Genomic DNA, 19412 nt, shown 5'->3' on the forward strand with positions numbered 1-19412 from the left:
ACACCGGCGGGTTTTTATCTGAGCGTTGTTTAGTCGTATGAATGTACTTTAACCCCCCCGAGTCTGAGCAGAGGCGTGCTGCGGACGCTGGCGGTTATTAACGTTAACATGGGGGTATGATGAATGGCGGGGGTTTATATGTCGAGTAACGTCAGTTCCCTGTGAGAAAGTGAGTTTTTTTTTTTACCCGAGAGGATTAACCAGTTCTGAAGAGGTAACTTTGGAGCAAAAAAGGGGTTTTATTCGCCTGAGGTGACGGTACTTATCTTTTGTCTTTATTTGACCCTCTCTGGATCCTGTTATCATGACGGTAAGTTGCACCTTGAATGCAGTTTTGTTTTTCCTGTCTTGTCACTCCTTCCTGAATGTTTACTGTGAGTTATATTAGCTCTGCACGTTTATGAAACGCACCGTGGCTTGTTTTAAATGTTTGCTTTGATTGTTAAATGGACTGTTCTGATTAGAGTTAGTTTGATGTGATGGGTGTCCACGTTAACGCTATAAAGTGGGCAGAAATCCAACTTACTGTTAGCTTAAAACTGAAATATTATTTGTTGTTATTTTAACTGTACAACTACACTGTAAAAAAAAAAAGTTGAGAAAACTTATAATGCAACTGGTTTTTACTTTTTTAAAGTTTTAAATCAAACTCAAACTGTTGTGCAAGTTTGGCCAACTCATAATCTTGAATCTTTGAGTTTTAGAAATCCCCGAAAATTCAGTATTTCAAAACCTGTTCACCTTGAGCTGTGAAACCTTTGTTACTGTTTGGGTATTTGAAAGTTAAATGATTGCGGTTGAAAATGTTAAATTATTAACCATTATTCAATTTCACTTTAATGAATTCACTTTACAGTTTTTGAAGTGCATTTATGTTTGTCCCAATAAAAGATCATAGGTTTGAAGACTTTTTCTTAATTTGCTTAAAAACTGTAGAGTTTGTTTGAAAGCTCAACAATTTTGTGATGACACTTTATGACTTTTCTCAGTGTTTGTTTTTACAGTGTAACTGCAAACATGTTTGCCCTGTATTGTTTACAGTAGCGGGAGGTGTCTTTAGGCATCAGCTTGTACTTTATGCAGCTGTGGCAACAAACACTCAGATCCTTTACTTTACTCAAATAAAAGTACTAATTTTACACTGTTAAAATACTCTGCACAATTATACTAATGAAAGTCCTGCATTCAAAACCATAATTAAGTAGAAGTATGTAAGTATTAAAAGCAAAATGTACTTAAAGTATCAAAAATAAAAGTACTCACTGTACAGAAAAATGGTCCTTTAACTATTATATATGTGTTTGGATTAATATTACTGCTGCATTAATGTGTATTTTCCATTTTACTGCGTAAGTCTAGTTTTAACTACGTTATATACTGTAGTGTAGTTAAATATGCAGCAGTGTATCAAATGCAAAAAAGATTGTCAAAGTTTGTTGTGTATCCCTAAATAATCAAGTTTTCATGACAAGACAAAAAGAAGGGCTCCTTTTTTCCAGCGAACTCAAGGTGATTTTTAAAGAGATTATTTAGCTTAAGAAGGAGACATTTCTCAGCCCACAAAGGAATACATTGTCCTTTAGTTCATCAGAAAAATTCTAATTCAAAATCACAAAATTTGGAGATCCAGGTTTTCACTGGACAGGATGGATATGCAGAAAGTAACCAGCTGTCAGACAAATGTAGAGGAGTAAAACATACAATATTTACCTCTGAGATGTAGTGGAGTAAAAGTATAAATTGCATAAAATGGAAATACTTCAATGAAGTACAAGTGCCTCAAATTTGTACTTAAGTACAGTACTTAAGTAAATGTTCTTAGTTACTTTACACCGCTGACTGTATGTGTCAGTTTTTACCAGTGGCGGAAGAAGTACTGTGATAAGTATTCAGACATTGATATCTGATACTGTTGTTGATACCACGGGGAAAAATTGACTCAGTGTTGAGGCCATAAAATTTTGGACATTTCTTAAAAGATTAATATAACAAGGTTTTATAACATGGCAACGGATATTGAACTGTGGCAAGTGAGATGAGTGAGGACAAGAAGACAGCGCTGTGAGCAAGTGAGAGGAGGTGGGACTATGTGGGCACTGCGGCCGAGAAATGAAAGAGTGACAAAGTGCAGCCGGTGCTGGATTGTTGTTGTTGACAAAAACGAATATTGAAAACATTTCAAATATTCAGTGTTGATATTTATCAATATTTCACTATTTTTGTCCTGCATTCAAAATCTTATTCAAGTAAAATTACAAAATTATCAGCATTAAACTTTACTTTAAATACCAAAAGTAAAGATACTCATGTAGAATGACTAAAATGTATTGTATTATCATTATTGATGCTTTAATGTATACTTGACTTTAATGTTGCTGCTATTTCCTAGGTTTAGGGACTATGTCTAAGATCATATTTTGGATTAAAGTGGATCATTCTGGCAAGATGTTTCTCAGGTCTGGGGTTTCCTTCTCGACACAACGTTTTTACAGACAGCTGTGACACATGCTTGCTGTTTGCACACAGACATTAACTAGAAAATGTGGCAAACATTTTAATAAAATAACCTAGAGGTAGAGGAGCTGTCATCACAAGGAGTGTACACGTGTGTCAGTACTCCTCTACTTAGTGTTCAGAGACGTGATCTGTGTTTAATTTAACAGAAACAAGTGAAGAGGGGATCCATACAAGCTGGAATTGGTCTCTCCAGACAGAACTCTTATATAGTGATGGGAGACAGAGTAGTTAGTAAGAGTGGACATTGTCTCAAACTGTCGCCAGTGTTTGACCCTCTTCCTTCTGTCTCTGACCTTCTCAAGCAAGGTCACTGATCTGAGAGCACATGACAAGGAGAAGCACTGTAGCAATGAGGGTTGAACCTAACAGTCGCCGCCCTTTTTCTGTGGCCGCTCCCTGACCTTGCTTATGGGCATGTATGGACTAGACAACATTAATTTCTGATGAGGTTTCACACATAGCATTCTCCGGCCGTTCACTGTCATACCCACACACACAGTTTGAAGAGAGGAAGGAAACTGGGCAGAATAAAACACTCACTGCTGATTAATCCTTACATTTCTAAGATGCAGCTGTGAGCCTCTAAAACAAGTGAGCTATTGTATTTATAGCCTCCACCTGATGATCCAGCCATTAGTTGTGATTATGATTTGTGTGTATATACATAACCAACAATAATTAAAAAGTCCCCGGTCTTTTAAAACATTGCCACATCATGCATTAATGATAAAAGGAAGTTTAAATGCAACCTTATGGCTTATCAAATGAAGTATTTCACTGACATCTTCTTAACATGGTGTTGTTAACTTCATTATTCCCTTCAAACAGGCTATTGGCAGTCACCAGACCTTGAACTCTGTTAGATTAAATAAGATCAGTGGCATAGATGAACTGGCTTATACAGAGAAAAACTGGGCGGTACTGTGGCTTACAAGAACACAACTGCAGCCAGGAAGGGAGTATAAATACAGAAAAAGAAGTGGTTAGAGATGACAGAACAGACAGAGAAATTATAATAGAGCACAAACAGAGAAGGAGCAGAACAAAAAGATGCAGCATGGTGACTCAAATGAGCAATACATAGCTGCTAGAGAGGCTGAAAAGGGACGGGAATGAGATGAGATGATGAATGCATAATGGGATTTAAAAGTGAGGAATGTACATGCTTGTGAAAGAGAGATAAGCAAAGTGAGGAATGCACACTGGAAAAAGTTGCCTAATCTCAATCAGGAATCGCCACCTCTTGAGGTACCAAGAGCATGTTTTCCTCTTCCTGGCATCGTGTCAAAAGAAAAAACAGGCCTAATACTGGAGATACGGTCATTAAAGTAGGTTATAATGTATCATCTACTGCCCACGGCTTGAGCAGGAGACCGAATATTTCATAGTTTGTAACAATGTTGGGTTATGAACAGAAAAGTTGCTGAATGAACTCCCACTGCAAATTCATTGAGTTTACAGATCTTTCCACTTATCACTTAAAGAGCACAGGTCCTAATACATCTGTCTGTCTGTCTGTTGTCTTCAGTTACTCTGCGTCCTCATCCTTTACTGGCATGCTCAGTGTTTGCCTGCTCATTGCCTTTTTTTTTTTCAATTATCTGCTGTGCTGCAGCATAGAAGAAGAAGCAAAGTGTCACAAAAACATTGTGTCGTTAACATGTCATATTAAAAAATCAAAAATACTTATTTTTCCTCTTACCTGTAGTGCTTTTTTTGATTGTGTTGCAGAGTTTTAGAGATATTGGATGTAGAGATGTCTGCCTTCTCGTCAATATAATGGAATTAGATGGCACACGGTTTGTGGTGCTCAAAGTGGCAAAAAAATAAATGCATTTGAAAGACTCAACAGTAATGTCTCTTTCCTGAAATCATGACCCTGCTACTCGAAATAATCCACAGACCTTCTTATGAGCAGTTTTGTGTAGGAGCTGTTTTCACCGTGCTTGCTAGCTCAGTTCAGCCAAGGAGGACACTATCTAAGTTTACAATCTGCACTGTTGCAGGTACAAAACTCTCATCCATGAGGAGATGCATTCTTCCTTTTGCACAGCGATGTGGTTGGAGGGTTGTAGTTTGGTGGAAAGAAAATAGTTCCTATATGAAACAGCTCACAACAAGGTTTGTGGATTATCTTAAGTAACCAGGTCATGATTTCTGGAAAGAGACACTGGTGTTGAGTTTTTCAATCGTATGTTTTTGGTGCATTGAGCTCCACAAGCTGCCATCTAGTCAAATTATATCAGAGAGAGGGCAGACATCTCTACAGCCAATATCTCTCTTGGCAGCTATTAGACAGATACATACTGCTAGAGGGGTAAGAGGAAAAATATGTATTTTAAATTTGCGCATGAACGGTCCCTTTAACAGCATAGGTCTTTGTTTGATGGTCACAGCACATGTTATCATCATGTCAAATATCAAATGGTAAAGCTGAATTAAAGCGGATAATTTAGTGATCTAAATGTGTTCGTGTCTTCCAAAAAATATTTTCAAAAGAGTTCATACAAATCCAAAACATTTACTGGTACCAGTATTGACTATTGGTTTCAATGTGCACTTTTAAGAAAGGCAGGTTTCTCCACAAAAGAAACTGGTTTATGTCCTTTGTGGCAAAACAAGCCTGCAGCATTGTAGCCGTTGTCTTCATGCACAATGACAGAATAAACCTGTGGTGTAGTGGCTGCTGCTAATTTCTTGTATAGAGATATAATTATATAGAGGATGCCCCACCCTTCGATAGGTCTGGTAGTGTTCTGTGTCTTGTTCTTTTAGGATTTGTTGCATCTACTCACATTTTCATGTCCCATTCAATTTATCTGATTCTTTTTTTCTTTGTGAAACCCTTTAAGACTTGCTTGTGCTTAAGGGTTGTACAAATAAAAGCCTCCTTTCTTCAGGTTTCATATTTGTAAAATTTCTGTCAAACATTCAAATGAAGCTCAGTGAACGTGACACTGTCTGCTCTTTGCTTCGCAGCCTGACCTCCTGAACTTCAAGAAGGGATGGATGTCCAAACTGGACGAGAATGGAGAGGTAAGGCACAGTAAAGCTGGATGTTGTGCTCTGCTCAGACGTCGTATTCAACCTCACTTCTCTCCATCCCTCCTTCCTAATCAGAAGGGTTGTGTGTAAGACGATAGCGGCAGATTATCCATGTTATCACAATAATAGCTTGGTGGCTTGAGGCGCAGCAGGTGTCTCCTCTCTTTGAATGACATGCTTGAGTGAATGAGCGTCTCACTTCACGCATCACATACTGTCTCTGTTTAATATGGGGCCTTCCCCGTGTCACTGTGGTGTTGACACAGAGCAGGCGTACGCTGAAAAAGAGATAATAGATGGGTGTTAACAAATCTGTCATTGTATTGTTTTTGATAATCTTCATATTTGAACCTTAAAGTTCAGTCACTTCAGTCTTGGATTAATGGAGATCTGCTGTGTTTCTTCAGTGGAAGAAGCATTGGTTTGTTTTGACTGATGCTGGACTGAAATACTACAGAGACTCCAGTGCAGAGGAGGTATGTTGTTTTTTATATTATCTAAAAATCTTAATCATGGTATTCATCAGAAGTGAGTTTGGTTAAGCACCTCAAGCATAAACAAACACATTTTATTAAAGGGATAGTTTGGATTTTTTGAAGTGGAGTTGTATGAGGTACTTATCCATAGTGAATTACCTACAGTAGATGGCAGTCAGTTTAGAGAAGCAGCACAGTATGGGTTTAGGAAGCTAAGTAAGTTTAAAAAAAAAAAATCCATCTAAAAAATAAATATCAGTTTAAGTGGATGCTATATTGACAATATTTTCACGCTTTACCTTGCTGGCAGACAATCTTTTCCAATAGGAAACCAAAGTCATATTGCTCGTTAAAATGCTGTCTGCTGGCCACCAGAGTCCTTTGACAAAAAGCACCTTGCAGAGCGAGTTAGTCGCTGGTCTGCTGCTGCCTCAACCGGTTTTGTCTGTGTTACTTTGTGACTTTGGCATTTTAAAAGGTTAGTTTGAATTAACCAAAGTCACACAGTAACACCAACAAACTAACAAATCCAGGCAGTGGTAGACCTGCAACTTCCATGTTCTTTGATTTAAAATGACTGTTTTTGGCAAAATAGTTTGGTGGCTTTCAAGAGAGTGATATGTGGCTATATCACAGCGGTTTCCTGTTAAAAAGCCTGTCTGATGGCAAAGTAAAGTGGTGAAAATATTCTAAATGTAGCAAACAATTAAACTGATATTAATTTTTTAAGTGGCTAAGATACATTGTCCTGTTGACACTGTCCACAGCAGTTCGTTGCTTAGCTTCCTACACTGGCATTCTTGCTTGACCGCCACCAAGTGTAGGTGATACGCTGACTACAGACTGACTGCTACCCCACTTCAAATAATCCAAACTAGCCCTTAAATTATGATAATACCAAACTATGAGAGAAATGTATCCTGTTCCTGTGTTTTCTGTATAGAAAGATGACTTGGACGGGGAGATTGACCTAAAATCCTGTGTGAAAGTGTCTGAGTTTGATGTGGAGAAGAACTATGGGTTTCAGATACAGGTGAGTATTTCTGTTACGGCTCAGTCGCTTTCATAGACTACGCATGTGACTGATCTTCATCTTTATATTGGTCCCTTATCAGCATTAACCACACCCGCTCTCGATTTCTGCTGCATTTTCTCTTGTTATTCTGTTATCATGACTCACATCTCTGTCAGTATCCCTTCCACTTTTTTCTCTCTGTATCTCTGTCTTTCAGTTTTTCCTTTATCGATTCAATCTCATCCCACTTCTGTCATATCTCTGTGTCTCCTTAACCTATTTTCTCTTTTGTCCTACAGACACGGGAGGCGGCGTTCACGCTGTCTGCCATGACAGCTGGGATCAGACGGAACTGGATAGAGGTTTTAAGGAAGAGCGTCCGGCCCAGCAGCTCTCCAGATCTCACACAGTAATTGACAGTTTATTTGTTAAATAGAAAAGCTGAAATATAAATATAAGCAACTATAGTAATGTAATTAATCAGGCATTTACTTTACACATTGGATATGTTTCCAGCTTTTGCTCAGAGTAACACAGTGTTTTGAGAGAGGAATTTTAGTGTTAGTGATTGTGAAACTGTTTTTAACATCTCCAGCATGAACAAAAACCTCAAGTTTAAATGCAGGGATTTAGAGATAGATGCACCTGCAAAAGCTCGCCGAAATAGAAGCAAAGAGATTTTATGATACCTAAAGTAGCCCCGCTCATATTGCCCACTGAGGTATGTTAACATGTTGAAACATCACTTTGGCTTGTGAGGAGCATTTGTCACTATAACTTAAAACATCCTGCTCTAAAAATCAGCATTTAATGAGCTTTTGTGCTTCTTTTTTAAAAGTTGTTTTTGAAGTCCTTTTTTGCACTCACTTAATGTCACTTGCCTTGTCTTAGCCTGCCTGCCTGAATTGATCATTTCAGGTGTTGCTGCAGCTGAGCCTTGGCTAAATACAGTCAGATAAGAGGCTCCGTTTGTTACTCACATGTACCGGCAGCTTTGCTCCTCAAGAGTTTCAGTCACTGTATACTTTGGCTGAATCAAAGTTTCATTAATTACTTGGAGGGTGAGTGTAGGTTCTGTTTTCATAATGACTCACTGTCAGCTGTGCCTTGAGTGTTCATGTTGAGCATTTGAATACTGTTGATTTACTTATTGTATCAGCCTTGATGAACAGGTGATTAATTACTTTATTTTTTGATTGAGGGGCATGTCCATTATTTTTATTTATTTATTTATTTATTTATTTTAAGTTTTTATAACGTTCTATAGCTACCCAGTCTTGTTCCTTATGTATTCAAATCAGAACAATCAGATTTTGGTCAAGATTCATGTGTTTTAGCATCAAAATGTGCTGTAAACTGTGTCACTGCTTTTGGCTAACCACTAAGTGGAAGTTTCCATTTGGAGATAAAAAAAAGAAAAAAACACAGATGGAGTTGCCTTCTACAATAGGATGAGGGTATCAGAAAAAGAAGAGATCATAACTTGATTTATTTTTTATTTTATTTTGATAGCCTTGGCTAATAATTGTTTGTCTAATCTTCTCTAGATTACCGGACAGCAGCAGTGACAAGGAAAACTCCCATTCTCGCTTTCTACCATCTTCCCGTCGCCCATCATCACGTCATGCTGATGTTCAGCCAGAAGTTCCAACCTCTGCCCCTCCTACTCAGCGCAGGTTTGACTATGTCGAGCTGTCGCCAGTTCCCGCCTCGTCCAGCCCTCACCCAGCCAGTCAGAGAGAAGCAGGAGAGGGGCAGGGGAGGGAGCACAGCCAGTGGCAGGAGGAGAGGAACACAAGCAGCCAATGGGAGGCTGTGCTCTCCAGGAAGGGCACCGGCGTGGGATCGAACCCAAGGATGCGCCTGGAGGACGAAATAGAGAAGAAGTGGGCCGAGCTTGAACGCATGCCATTAAGGGAGATGAGCTCTTTGCCACCAATGGGATCGCGGTCTTCCAGCCAGTCAGCCAATGAGGCGCTGCAGAGGGAGGTAGTGCGTGGAGATGATTTTCCAATTTGCAAATTAAATCAAATGCAAATTAACTCTTCATCTGTAAAGATGGAGTAAAAACTTCCTGTTTCTACCTGTTAACACTTGAATGACTATTTTTCTGACTGGCCTCTGCTCATCAGCAGTGTTTTCCATCTAAAATGTGCAGTGGAAAATGAAAAGTAAAAAAACGATGATAAGCCTGAGAATAATACAGATAGTGATATGGGAAATACTGCTGAGACTCCTGTGTGTTCTGTCTCTGTGTGCTGTGTTGTGAGACTTCGGTTTGAACCTGTTTGCAGTGTCTGACAGTAAAGCTGTCTTCCTATGATACACAGGCAGCTGCAGCACAAGGCTGGGTGAAGACCTCTGATAAATGCTAATTTGTCAGCATACAGTTCATTTAATTTATAAACGATAGCTGCTGAATTATGCTGAAGAGAAGCCTATGGCATTCATCCTTTAATTACACTGTTATTGCAGTGTCGCCTAATGAAAGTCGAATGTGTCCTTTGTGTTTAAGCTTCAGCTTGAATCTAATCAGGCTTTGAAAGGTCAGCAGTGATTTGGGTTAAAGTTCAAATAATTTGAACTTTGAGCACCAGCAAGTGAGCGTTGGCATCATTAGTATTTTAGTACAGTGGTTCTGCAAGTGATTCACATGTTGGTAGTGAGACACTGCAACCGATTAATATATTTGACTAAAATGTTAACTTATTTTCTTTACAAGTCAGTGACTATGAATGAATTATTAAGTTTATAAAGCACAGAGTCATACCTCACAGTTGGCATCCTGTTTCTTCATGCTTGCTGCTATGCTAATCATGCTGATTACATATGAAATTAAGAAGTCAGTATGAATGAATTATTCCTTACTTTGGTTGAGTAAGGAGTCGTACCTAAAGTCCATTATCATGCTAATTACAGTTTAAATTAGTAGGTTTCTGTCTGCCCACCCGTCACTCAGTTGGCTTTACCTCGGTCTTTGTCTTTTCTCAGGTGGCGTCACTGAGGCAGCAGCTGGAGCAACTACAAGGAGGGAGAGGAGGGGGAGGGGGAGGGAGAGATGGAGGAGTTGTGGGGAGCGGCTGCGGCCCCGAGGCCCCCTGCGGCCGTAGCCTGGCAGCCATGGAGCGTGCTCATCGACAGGCGCTGCAGGAGCTGCAGAGGCAGCACGACCGCCAGATCAAGGAGCTGGAGATGGAGAAGGACAGGCTGCTGCTGGAGGAGACCCAGGACACCGCACGAGGTGCGTTAAAGACTGACATGATTGTATAAAGGATATTCATGGACTTGAGAACACTTTGGAAGTTGGTAAATATAGTTTGTTACTGCATCTACAAATGCAAGTTAAACTCTACCATGCAAAGAGAAAGCCATTTATCAACAGCATCCAGAAACACAGCAGACTTCTCTGGGCCCAAGCTCATCTGAGATGGACTGACGCCAAGTGGAAATGTGTGCTGTGGTCTGATGAGTCCACATTTTGAATTGACTCACATTCTGTTTTTATTTTCATTTATACAACGTCCCAGCTTTTTAGGAATTTGGGGTGTACATTGGTGCTGCACAACTAGTCTTTTCTAATGCATATTGAAGCTGTAAGCATTTTTTGTATTCACATTGAGGTCTTCTTAATTAATCTAATTAATTCCTTTTACCTGAATCCCTAATGCAGTATTATCAGCTTGCAGGAGATCTTGTAGAAGTTGTGACATGGTTGTGTGTTTGTGTTTCAGTAATGGAGGCTTTGAAGAAGAAGCACAAAGAGGAGCTGGAAAGGGAGGTGGAGAAAGTCAAAAGGCTGACCAGTGGGGTGCTAGATTCACAGACTCTGCGAGTCCAGCAACAGTAAGTAACTTTGAATCTGTTGGTGCCGGTTTGGTAGAGATGTGCACTTATCACCCAGATACTTAAAAGCTTAGAAAAATGGCAAGCAACAAAACTAACCAGTCTGTTCACATCAGTGTAGAAAAACATTTTTTAATCAAATATGGTGATTTGTTTAAGTGTCTGAAAATAGATTCCTGCAGAAATGCAAGCATATTTAAGGGATAGTTAGGAATTTTGAAGTTGGGTTGCATTAAGTACTTATTGATAGTCAGTGTATTACCTTCAGTAGATGGCGGTTGGTACGCCTCCAGTTTGGAGAAGCAGCAGGAGTACTGATGTAAGAGGCTAAGCAGTGTCCTGCTGTGAACGGGGTCAGCCACAAAATGAATTCTAGCCACTTAAAACAAAGCTCATATAAAACAATCAATATCACTTTAACGTCACACAACAGCACAAACAAACAGATCAAGGCAGCGGTAGATCAGCAGCTCCTGTGTTCTGCAGGGTTAAATTACCGATTTTGCCAGTGGAGTCTTGTTGTATTGGAGAGAGCAATATTCGGTTTATACAGCAGTGGTTTTCTGTTGGAAAAGTGTGTCTGACAGCAAGGTAAAGTGTTGAAAATATTCCAAATATAGTGTACACTTAAACTGATATTAATTTTTTTTAGGTGGGACTTGTTTTAAGTGGTAAAACATGTTTTGCTGCTAACTGTGCACAGCAGTATATTGCTTAGCTCCTGTACTGGTGTTCCTCTCTGCTGAGTGTACTGAGTGGCATTTACAGTAGGTAATACAAAGACTATGGATAACCTCATACAACCCCCACTTCAAAAAAACTCAAACAGAGTTTGACAGAGTTTGTGAACTTATTCTCTTCCACATGGTTCCTTTAAAATGAATATCTAGCTGTAGCCTGTGTCAGTGAGTGCAGGCTAACATTGGTAATTTATGTGAATAGCTCTCTTGTGCTTTTAAGTGGGAGCTCGTCGGCCACAAAAGGGTTTTTCTGTGAAATATAAGGCAGAATTTGCAGACTCCACAACAATCCAGGCTTCCTTGTCTAAGCAAGGCCATTACCGCAGCGGCCGCTGGGTCCTGTTAGGCACTTAAGGAATGCAGAAGAATTTGGTCATGGATTAGTTTTCCTTTGTAAGCTTCACAAGGCCTTTGACACAACGCTGTCTCAGTGGCTGCTACTGGAACCTGCACTTTAGGGCTTCTCCGTGTTGCCTACTCTGCGTTTTTTCGCTCTGCATGCTCGTCCTTATTTTTGTGGTTATTGGTCATGAGCAGTAAAGATGTTTTAAAGCCACAGTTGGAAATACTTGCCTCATGAAAATGGAAAAAGAAACACATACTTTTTCACAGTATGATGCTGTTATTAAGTGTAATCAAAACCATATAATAATATTAATCTTTACTTTAGAGATATTCAGTAAGTGCAGAGCAGAATAAAGGAGCTGCTGCTGAAGAGGAAGATGTATTACAGGATTAACTTTGGTTGTCTGTGCATGAGGTGTAAGAGAAGGTCGTCCTAGTAGAGCAGTGCTGCGCCATAGTCCTGCATCTAATTCTGAACTTGATCGCATTTTAAATATGTGTTGATTTCTGTAATTGCTTCTTGTTTCCATTGAACTTTTATACAAAGAAAGCAATTTGAAATCACATTTTGAACCCACACCAACGTTGCGTTTCTGCAGGGCTGAGAGTCAGGCCTTTCAGAGAGAGCTGGCTGGGCTGTCTGAGCGCTACTCTCAGAAGTGTCTGGAGCTAAACCGAGCTGAGCAGAACAACGCTGAGAGAGAGCGGGAGATCAGCCGCAAAGAGAGAGACATGGAGCAGCTGAGGAAAGAGAACCAGGTGAGTCATCAGCAGGTACTAAAACTGTACTCATTAGAACAGGACAGGTGATGGAGTGGTCTTTTCATGGCTATTAAAAAGATAATTCTCCTTGATGTTGTATTGTATTGCTGTATCGCTGCCAGTGCCCCTACTTTGTAAAGAAGTTGCAATCATTCCCCTCCGCTCCATGCATGTCTAGACTGCAAGCGTGTCAGAAGCAGACTCACACACTCAAACTACAGATACATTTTCTAATCTGCAGCTGCATTTTTTTTATCTGTGCAGCTGTCTGCACCAGCGCTGTGCCTTTCCTGTCTCAGCTGTGTCTCACGGGCGTAACCATGGCATCAAGTCTATTTTTTGACGATAACCATGTAGACTGGATGTTGATACTCAGCAAAAATCCACTGAGTAATATATTTTGTTCATAATTTGCAACCTAGGCAGAGCAGTGTGTGCTACATTCTTGCTGCCTGCACTGGTTTGTAATTAAAACATAGCGACGGCCCACATTTCCCAACATGCAATGCTGGACTGACTTTGCTGTTTTATGTTCCAAAATGCAAATGTCAGTTTTTGTTCATGTTGTGTGTTAGTCTTTTGTTAGTGTTGTGAGTAAATTGTCTTTTCAGAACATGACATTTTGGTGCTGCTTTATAATCTTAACCCTAGTGATGTCACTTCTTAACACCAGCTGTATTTTTTACACACTTTTCAGCATCTAGTTTGTATATTGTATACATTATGTTCAGGTGAAAGGTTGCATGTAGTATGTGATGCTTTGCACTTTCCAAGCTTTAAAAAATGTTGCTGTGGGTCTTTGTTGGTACAATAAAAAAGTGAAGTGGACTCTAATAGCTGTCATTCAAATTATAAAGACAAAATATTTTCATTTGCAGGATCTAAAGGCCCGTTTGAAAGAGGAGATCAGTCGAATGCAATCAACCATCACAGATCAGAGCTCAGAGCACAACAAAGACAGGACGCCCTGTGAACTTAAGGTAACAGCTCTTACACTGTGTACTTGAAACTGAAAGTGGATAAGAGTCTGTGTCTGCTAGTTCTTTCTGTCTGAACTGACAACTAAATCCAACCGATGTGCAGAGGCGTGAAAATGTCACCCACAGCATTAAAAGACACAAAAAGCTGGTGTGTTTTTTGCAGCAAAAGTCAACACTAACTGTAAGTGTGGACAAATGTGATACCTAATGAGTTTGTACAAATACAGCTCAGTCTCCGAATGATGCCATTTAATCTAAGAGCAGTTACTCTGTGATCATTTATTCTGATTTAACCCCCCAAAAATATATGCTGTATAAGTCTAATATGGATAAGAGAGAATGTGATGTTGTTGGATTTAGATCACTCAGTTGTTGCAGAGAGATACCTTTGCTTTTAATTTTAATTGGTGCTACAAACATAGTTATCTGAGCTACAGAGATGTATTTTCAGTTACTGCAAACGTTATCCTCTCTAAATACCTATCAATCAGAATATTGCACTGACTGCTGTACGTAGCTTTTGCTATTTTATCTTATGTGCTGAATGAATCTGTGTGAACTGTTCGCACATGTAACGTGTAACATCTGTGGATTGTCCAGCATAATAGAGCCATCTTTTCTGCAAAAGCCCATTGCCTCTGGGTTTTTCAAATGTAACTGTTCAATGCTCTAAATACAACAAAGAAATTCCATTTGACCTCATCGCTTTTGGGTGGAGGGAATAGTCATGGCAGTAAATACCTCAAAATCTGGGTAAATAAAACCAGAAGTGAACTTAAAATCTCAGGACGAGAGAAAATTTAGAAACTCTGCATTTGTGTTTGTGTCACATTTGCACAGTTTTCAGGAACACACTTAAAGTATTGCGCTGTCTGCGTATGTAACTGTGACAAGAGTCATGTATGTGTGTGTATATACATGTGTGGTTTCAGACCATCTCTTTCCAATTTTCTAACAATCACCGACTCTGGTTGTTTGGTCAAAATAAACCCTCAAGTCACAGAGGTAGAAGTGAAATTATTCTGGCTGTACACAACGTTTCCCCTCGTTGCTTGTCTGATATCTGACTTCCCTCTCACTCCTCTCCCATGTTTCTCTCTCTTAACACAGTGAGAGTTGTTTCAACCTTACAAGAGTTGAGATTTTTGGAACAGTGAAAAGGCAAACCAAGACATTTTTGGTGAATTTTATTTAGCTTCTGTCACGTTTGCATGAAGATGACAATGACTCCCTGTGTGAATGGAGTCTGGTGAGTTTGGAGAGAGCAATAAAACAGAAATACAATAGAACAGAATAGAAAACAATATCTCTGAAGGGATCCTTTCCAAAATGTTGTCAGACACAGACTGACACTGTTGGCGGCAACACAAGCACTTTTAGTGGAGGGACTTCGACAGTGTGTAGCTGCCCAGAATGTTTATACTGCAGCCTTAGACACAACTTAGATACAAAATCATGTGAAAATGGAGTCCAGATTGAAAAAGTCACCCATTAAACACCCTGCTCTTCAAACAAATGACACTGACACATCACCCAGCCTCTGAGGGTTATTATAAAGAAAAACATAGCAGCACATTTCTGCCCTTTCTGGTTACTAAACTGCTGTTGGAGTTTTTCAGAACACAAAGGGAATGTCATGATAAACAGTAATTGGTCAAAAGCCTAAATTGTGTGCCATAGAGATGAGAGAGGAGGCCAGATGTTTTTGTCATAAATCAGCCAGAATTACAGTGCTTTTTTTTTGGTGGGTTCAAGTGATAATTATAAGGATTTAGGGCAATAAAAAGATGTTTCGTGTGTATTGTTTTTTTTGTTTGTTTCTTTTTGGCAGCAAATGACAACCACACTATGTTGTTTTGTTTTTTTTCTCTCAGGTTCTTCTCAGGGTGAAAGAAAATGAGATAGAGTACTTACACAAGGAGATCAGCTGTCTAAGGAACGAACTGCAGTTTCTTAACACGGTACTGTGTGTGTGTGTGTGTTAGTTTGGATGATTATGTGTATTTTTCTGTGAACTCTACACTATTAGATGAATAACATGGAATGTTAATCCTCATATCCTTGAACAAGGCCTTTGTTAATTGTCTTGTAGCCTGGAAGCTTTCAGAAAATGCAGCGGAACAAATTTCCAAGATTTTTTTGGCTTGTGTTGAGAACAAGTTAAACCATGAACACAAAGTTAACTTTAAAAAATGACCCCATTAATCAATCTAGTTAGCATAAGTGGTCAAAAACAATTAGGTCGCCCTCCTTTCCATTCATTATCCATTAATCTGTCCATTATTTACACAATTAATTATTTAGTGTATAAAATGTCAAAAAAAAAAAAATTATTAAAATTATTTTACACATCTAACAGTCCAAAACCCAAAGACTCTTCATTTAATGTCATAAATAACAAACAAAAGCAGCAAATCCTTACATTTAAGAAGTTGGAACCAGCAAATGTTTAACATTCTTGTTTGAAAAATGACTTAAGCGAATAATCAAGTATCAAACTAGTTGGCAACTGATTTTCTTTCTATCAAATAATTCACTACTCATTGCAGCTTTACTCCTAGGAAGAACAGGATGTTATACTATATGAATAATGACATGTAAAAAACACAAATATAACATTATTTATACAGTAAATAGACATTATTTTATGCTTCTGTGTCGGTGATAGCAGTGGCCAGAGGCATTATATTTTTATTATATGTTTTTGGGTCGTCCATCCATCCATCCCATTCTCGTAAACACGATATCCCAAGAACGCTTTGAGGGAATTTCTTTATAATTGGCACAAACATCCACTTGTACTCAAGAGTAAATTGATTATGTTTTGAAGGTCAAAGGTCAAACTGTTGCCTCACAGAACACATTTAACATGTCACTATTATAATGTTCAGCTCACTAAAGTGTAGACAGCATGTTTCTCATTGGAAGTTATTCACTATAATCATTTACGTATAGTGATAACTTCTATTTTGCCAAGAAAAAAGAAAAAAATCACTTAATAACATTTATTAAATTCCTTCAAGTCTTCAATACATATATTATGAGTCTGGACAGACATGGGTGTAAACACCAACTTGACTGGTTAGTGGAAGCAAACAACCTCAAGGCTGTAATTCTACTTTTTCACAGTGGGTGTGATTTCACTCTAAGCCCGTCTGCTGGCTTTTGCTCCGCAGGAGAAACGGCTGGCCTGTGAACGATACACAGAGATTCAGGAGGAGCTGAGTGGGATGAAGGGCCGGAGCGAGCGAGAGATCCAGAGTCTAAAGGAGCACTTGAGGCTGGCCATGGCCGCTCTGCAGGAGGGGCAAAAGCTGGGAAACAGCCTGGACCACTGAGAGTCTGCAGCTGGTACCACTGCGCTAGTAGACACAGCAATAGGTGTGGAGAGATATACAAAGTCACACTAACGCAGCAAACTTTTCACTGTGTCTATAGAGAATTTTAGAAGCAGACATTTGTTGAAATTTGTTTGTTTTTTCATTCTTTCTGTATGTATTTTTTTTTTCAGGTGTGTCTGCACCACGGTGACTGAATCAAAGAGGTATACAGAAAAGCAGAAGAGATGATTGTTGGACTTGTACATTTCCAGCTGTGTGGGGACCATGATAGTGCCTTAGTTTTTCTATCATTCTGCCAATGAGCAGCAGCATAGAGTAGCTATTAGCTGGTTTCATTACACTGGGCCACACATGATATACAAAACTGCACTTTTCATTTTTGTATTATAGCTTTCGCTTGCTTTTAGCGCAAGCATGTTTGAGTGCGCATTTGGTCTGAAAACTGGAATATTTGTTGAGTGACTTTTTTTTTTTTTTTTTTATCAGGTAGTGAAGGGTTCATACTGTATCAGCATTTTTGTTGGATAGTCCTCTCATTGCCTCTATGTCTTCTGTCTGAGACAGCAGGGGTCAACACAGTTACATAAGAGCTACTGTCATCTCTGTTTTCTGTGTTGTACAGCTTTTGAGTCCTGTTTACTCTGTGAAAATGGCACACGTTTCTTTAGAAATGGGAGCTTATAATTTGCTGTAATTATTATTATTATTTTTTACCTGGAAACAAGTGTACTTATGTATTATTGTGTTTGTGAATATGAAATTGTTAAACATATATTGGGATTAATACAGGACAAGACAGCACACATTTCTGGCTGAATTGAAGCTGATCTATGATTGTGTAGAAGCAAATTCAGGCTTAACTTTTCTTTGGAGATTCTTGTAAACGCTGTTGAATGAATGTTGTCCCACGTCACAGATGTCCTTATTTTGAACCCACGGCTGAGAAGCAGGAACTCTCAAGCTTCCAGTCCCCCCCCGATCATTAACGGCATTTGTGTGCCACCACCACAGCACATGACAGGTGTTGCATCGATGAGCCAATTTTTTTTATTGACAGTATGAATTGTGATAAAATGACTTATCTACCTGCCTTTTGAAAATATTTTCATATTTAATGTACTGTAGAGCCTGTATCATCTTTGTAAATTATACACAATTTTTTGCAATCAATAAAAACAAGTTCAACAGAAACGCTTTTGTTATAAACACTTAATGTCAATTATGCTGTACATCTACATTTGTATAGTAGAAGCACAGACATGCATATATCTGTTCTTCATTCATTTTATACCAGTAGACTACTGACGCACATACAGTGACAATCCATTAGACATTAGGCAGTGCAGTTTCAGAAACAGAAAAACTGTGTGATTTAATGCAATGCAATGCATCTGTAATGCATATTACCAAGGAAATAACTGAGACTGTTATTCATGTCGACTCAGACCCTTTTCACAGCAGTCATTTTGGCATGAAACAGTGTAAACAAATGTGTTGATGCTATTTAAACTAAAGTTCCTCTCAGGTCTAACAGAGTCAAGGTGCTGCTATTGTGCATGTTGGCTCACTGGAGAGGCTCTGCTACTCTAAATGGAATGGGACCTTAATTAGTAGCATTGGTAGCATTTCTGTTTACCTGCAATCGTAGGGTACACAGATGTATTTCTAAGATTTAGTCCAACTCATCTGCACATTATTAACATTAACATTATTTGCATTTCTCTCAGTTACTTAGGGACTATTTGGACTAGGCTGTCTACCAAATTTGAAATTTTAATGCAATCAACAATGGCATCTGTTGGATATTTACCTGTAACATTTTAAGATGATTGCACAGGACATATCATTCACAATTTAAATTTTAATGGAAGTAGTCATTAAACCAATGTGCAGATGTTACAGATGTTATTCATCTCTTTTTCAGTGTGAGACAGGAAGAATGAAACAATGCAACAACTTTTATTGAATGTTTTTATTGTATAAAACTGCAGCTGATTTTTGTCTCACCCCGGTGTGTGAACTGTTGTTATATAACTTAACTTACCTCACACTGACTTGTGTGTGTTGAAAAAAAGCAATACAATTTTTAATTTGGGTGAACTAATCATTTATGTACCTCACAATGACTCATGTTGAAAAGGACTGTTGTGTGGTCTGTGCTGATATGGCTGCTTAGCCTGGGGACGATTGCAACAAGTTGTTGCACCCACCCTATCAGCCATGACAGAACATCAAGTGCTAGCAAGACACACTGACCTTGACACACACTAACCATGCCACTTAAAAGTCAAAAAAACAATGTTTGATTAATTCATACAAAAGGTCAGGACAATGTGACATAAATATAG

General features: G+C 38.9%; 1 protein-coding gene across 1 annotated transcript; it reads left to right on the plus strand.

The window, feature by feature from the left end:
- Positions 1-222: 222 nt before the first annotated feature.
- Positions 223-18255, plus strand: triobpb (TRIO and F-actin binding protein b). The gene is made up of 13 exons (XM_084744298.1): positions 223-310; positions 5497-5553; positions 5970-6038; positions 6982-7071; positions 7353-7462; positions 8601-9042; positions 10045-10294; positions 10785-10896; positions 12581-12740; positions 13622-13723; positions 15598-15684; positions 16900-17104; positions 17235-18255. The coding sequence occupies exons 1-12, from the start codon at positions 305-307 to the stop codon at positions 17059-17061; spliced, it is 1647 nt and encodes a 548-aa protein (XP_084600424.1). The 5' UTR covers positions 223-304; the 3' UTR covers positions 17062-17104; positions 17235-18255.
- Positions 18256-19412: the final 1157 nt, after the last annotated feature.

The sequence above is a fragment of the Lutjanus erythropterus genome, chromosome 19 (assembly GCF_056507025.1).
Source record: "Lutjanus erythropterus isolate fLutEry1 chromosome 19, fLutEry1.hap2, whole genome shotgun sequence".
NCBI classification, from domain to species: domain Eukaryota; kingdom Metazoa; phylum Chordata; class Actinopteri; order Lutjaniformes; family Lutjanidae; genus Lutjanus; species Lutjanus erythropterus.

Excerpts from the sequence above, each read along its gene's own strand:
- triobpb (XM_084744298.1), top strand. Across the intron at positions 9,043-10,044 it reads ATGAGGCGCTGCAGAGGGAG|GTGGCGTCACTGAGGCAGCA; the intron begins GTAGTGCGTGGA and ends GTCTTTTCTCAG. Across the intron at positions 10,897-12,580 it reads ACTCTGCGAGTCCAGCAACA|GGCTGAGAGTCAGGCCTTTC; the intron begins GTAAGTAACTTT and ends GCGTTTCTGCAG.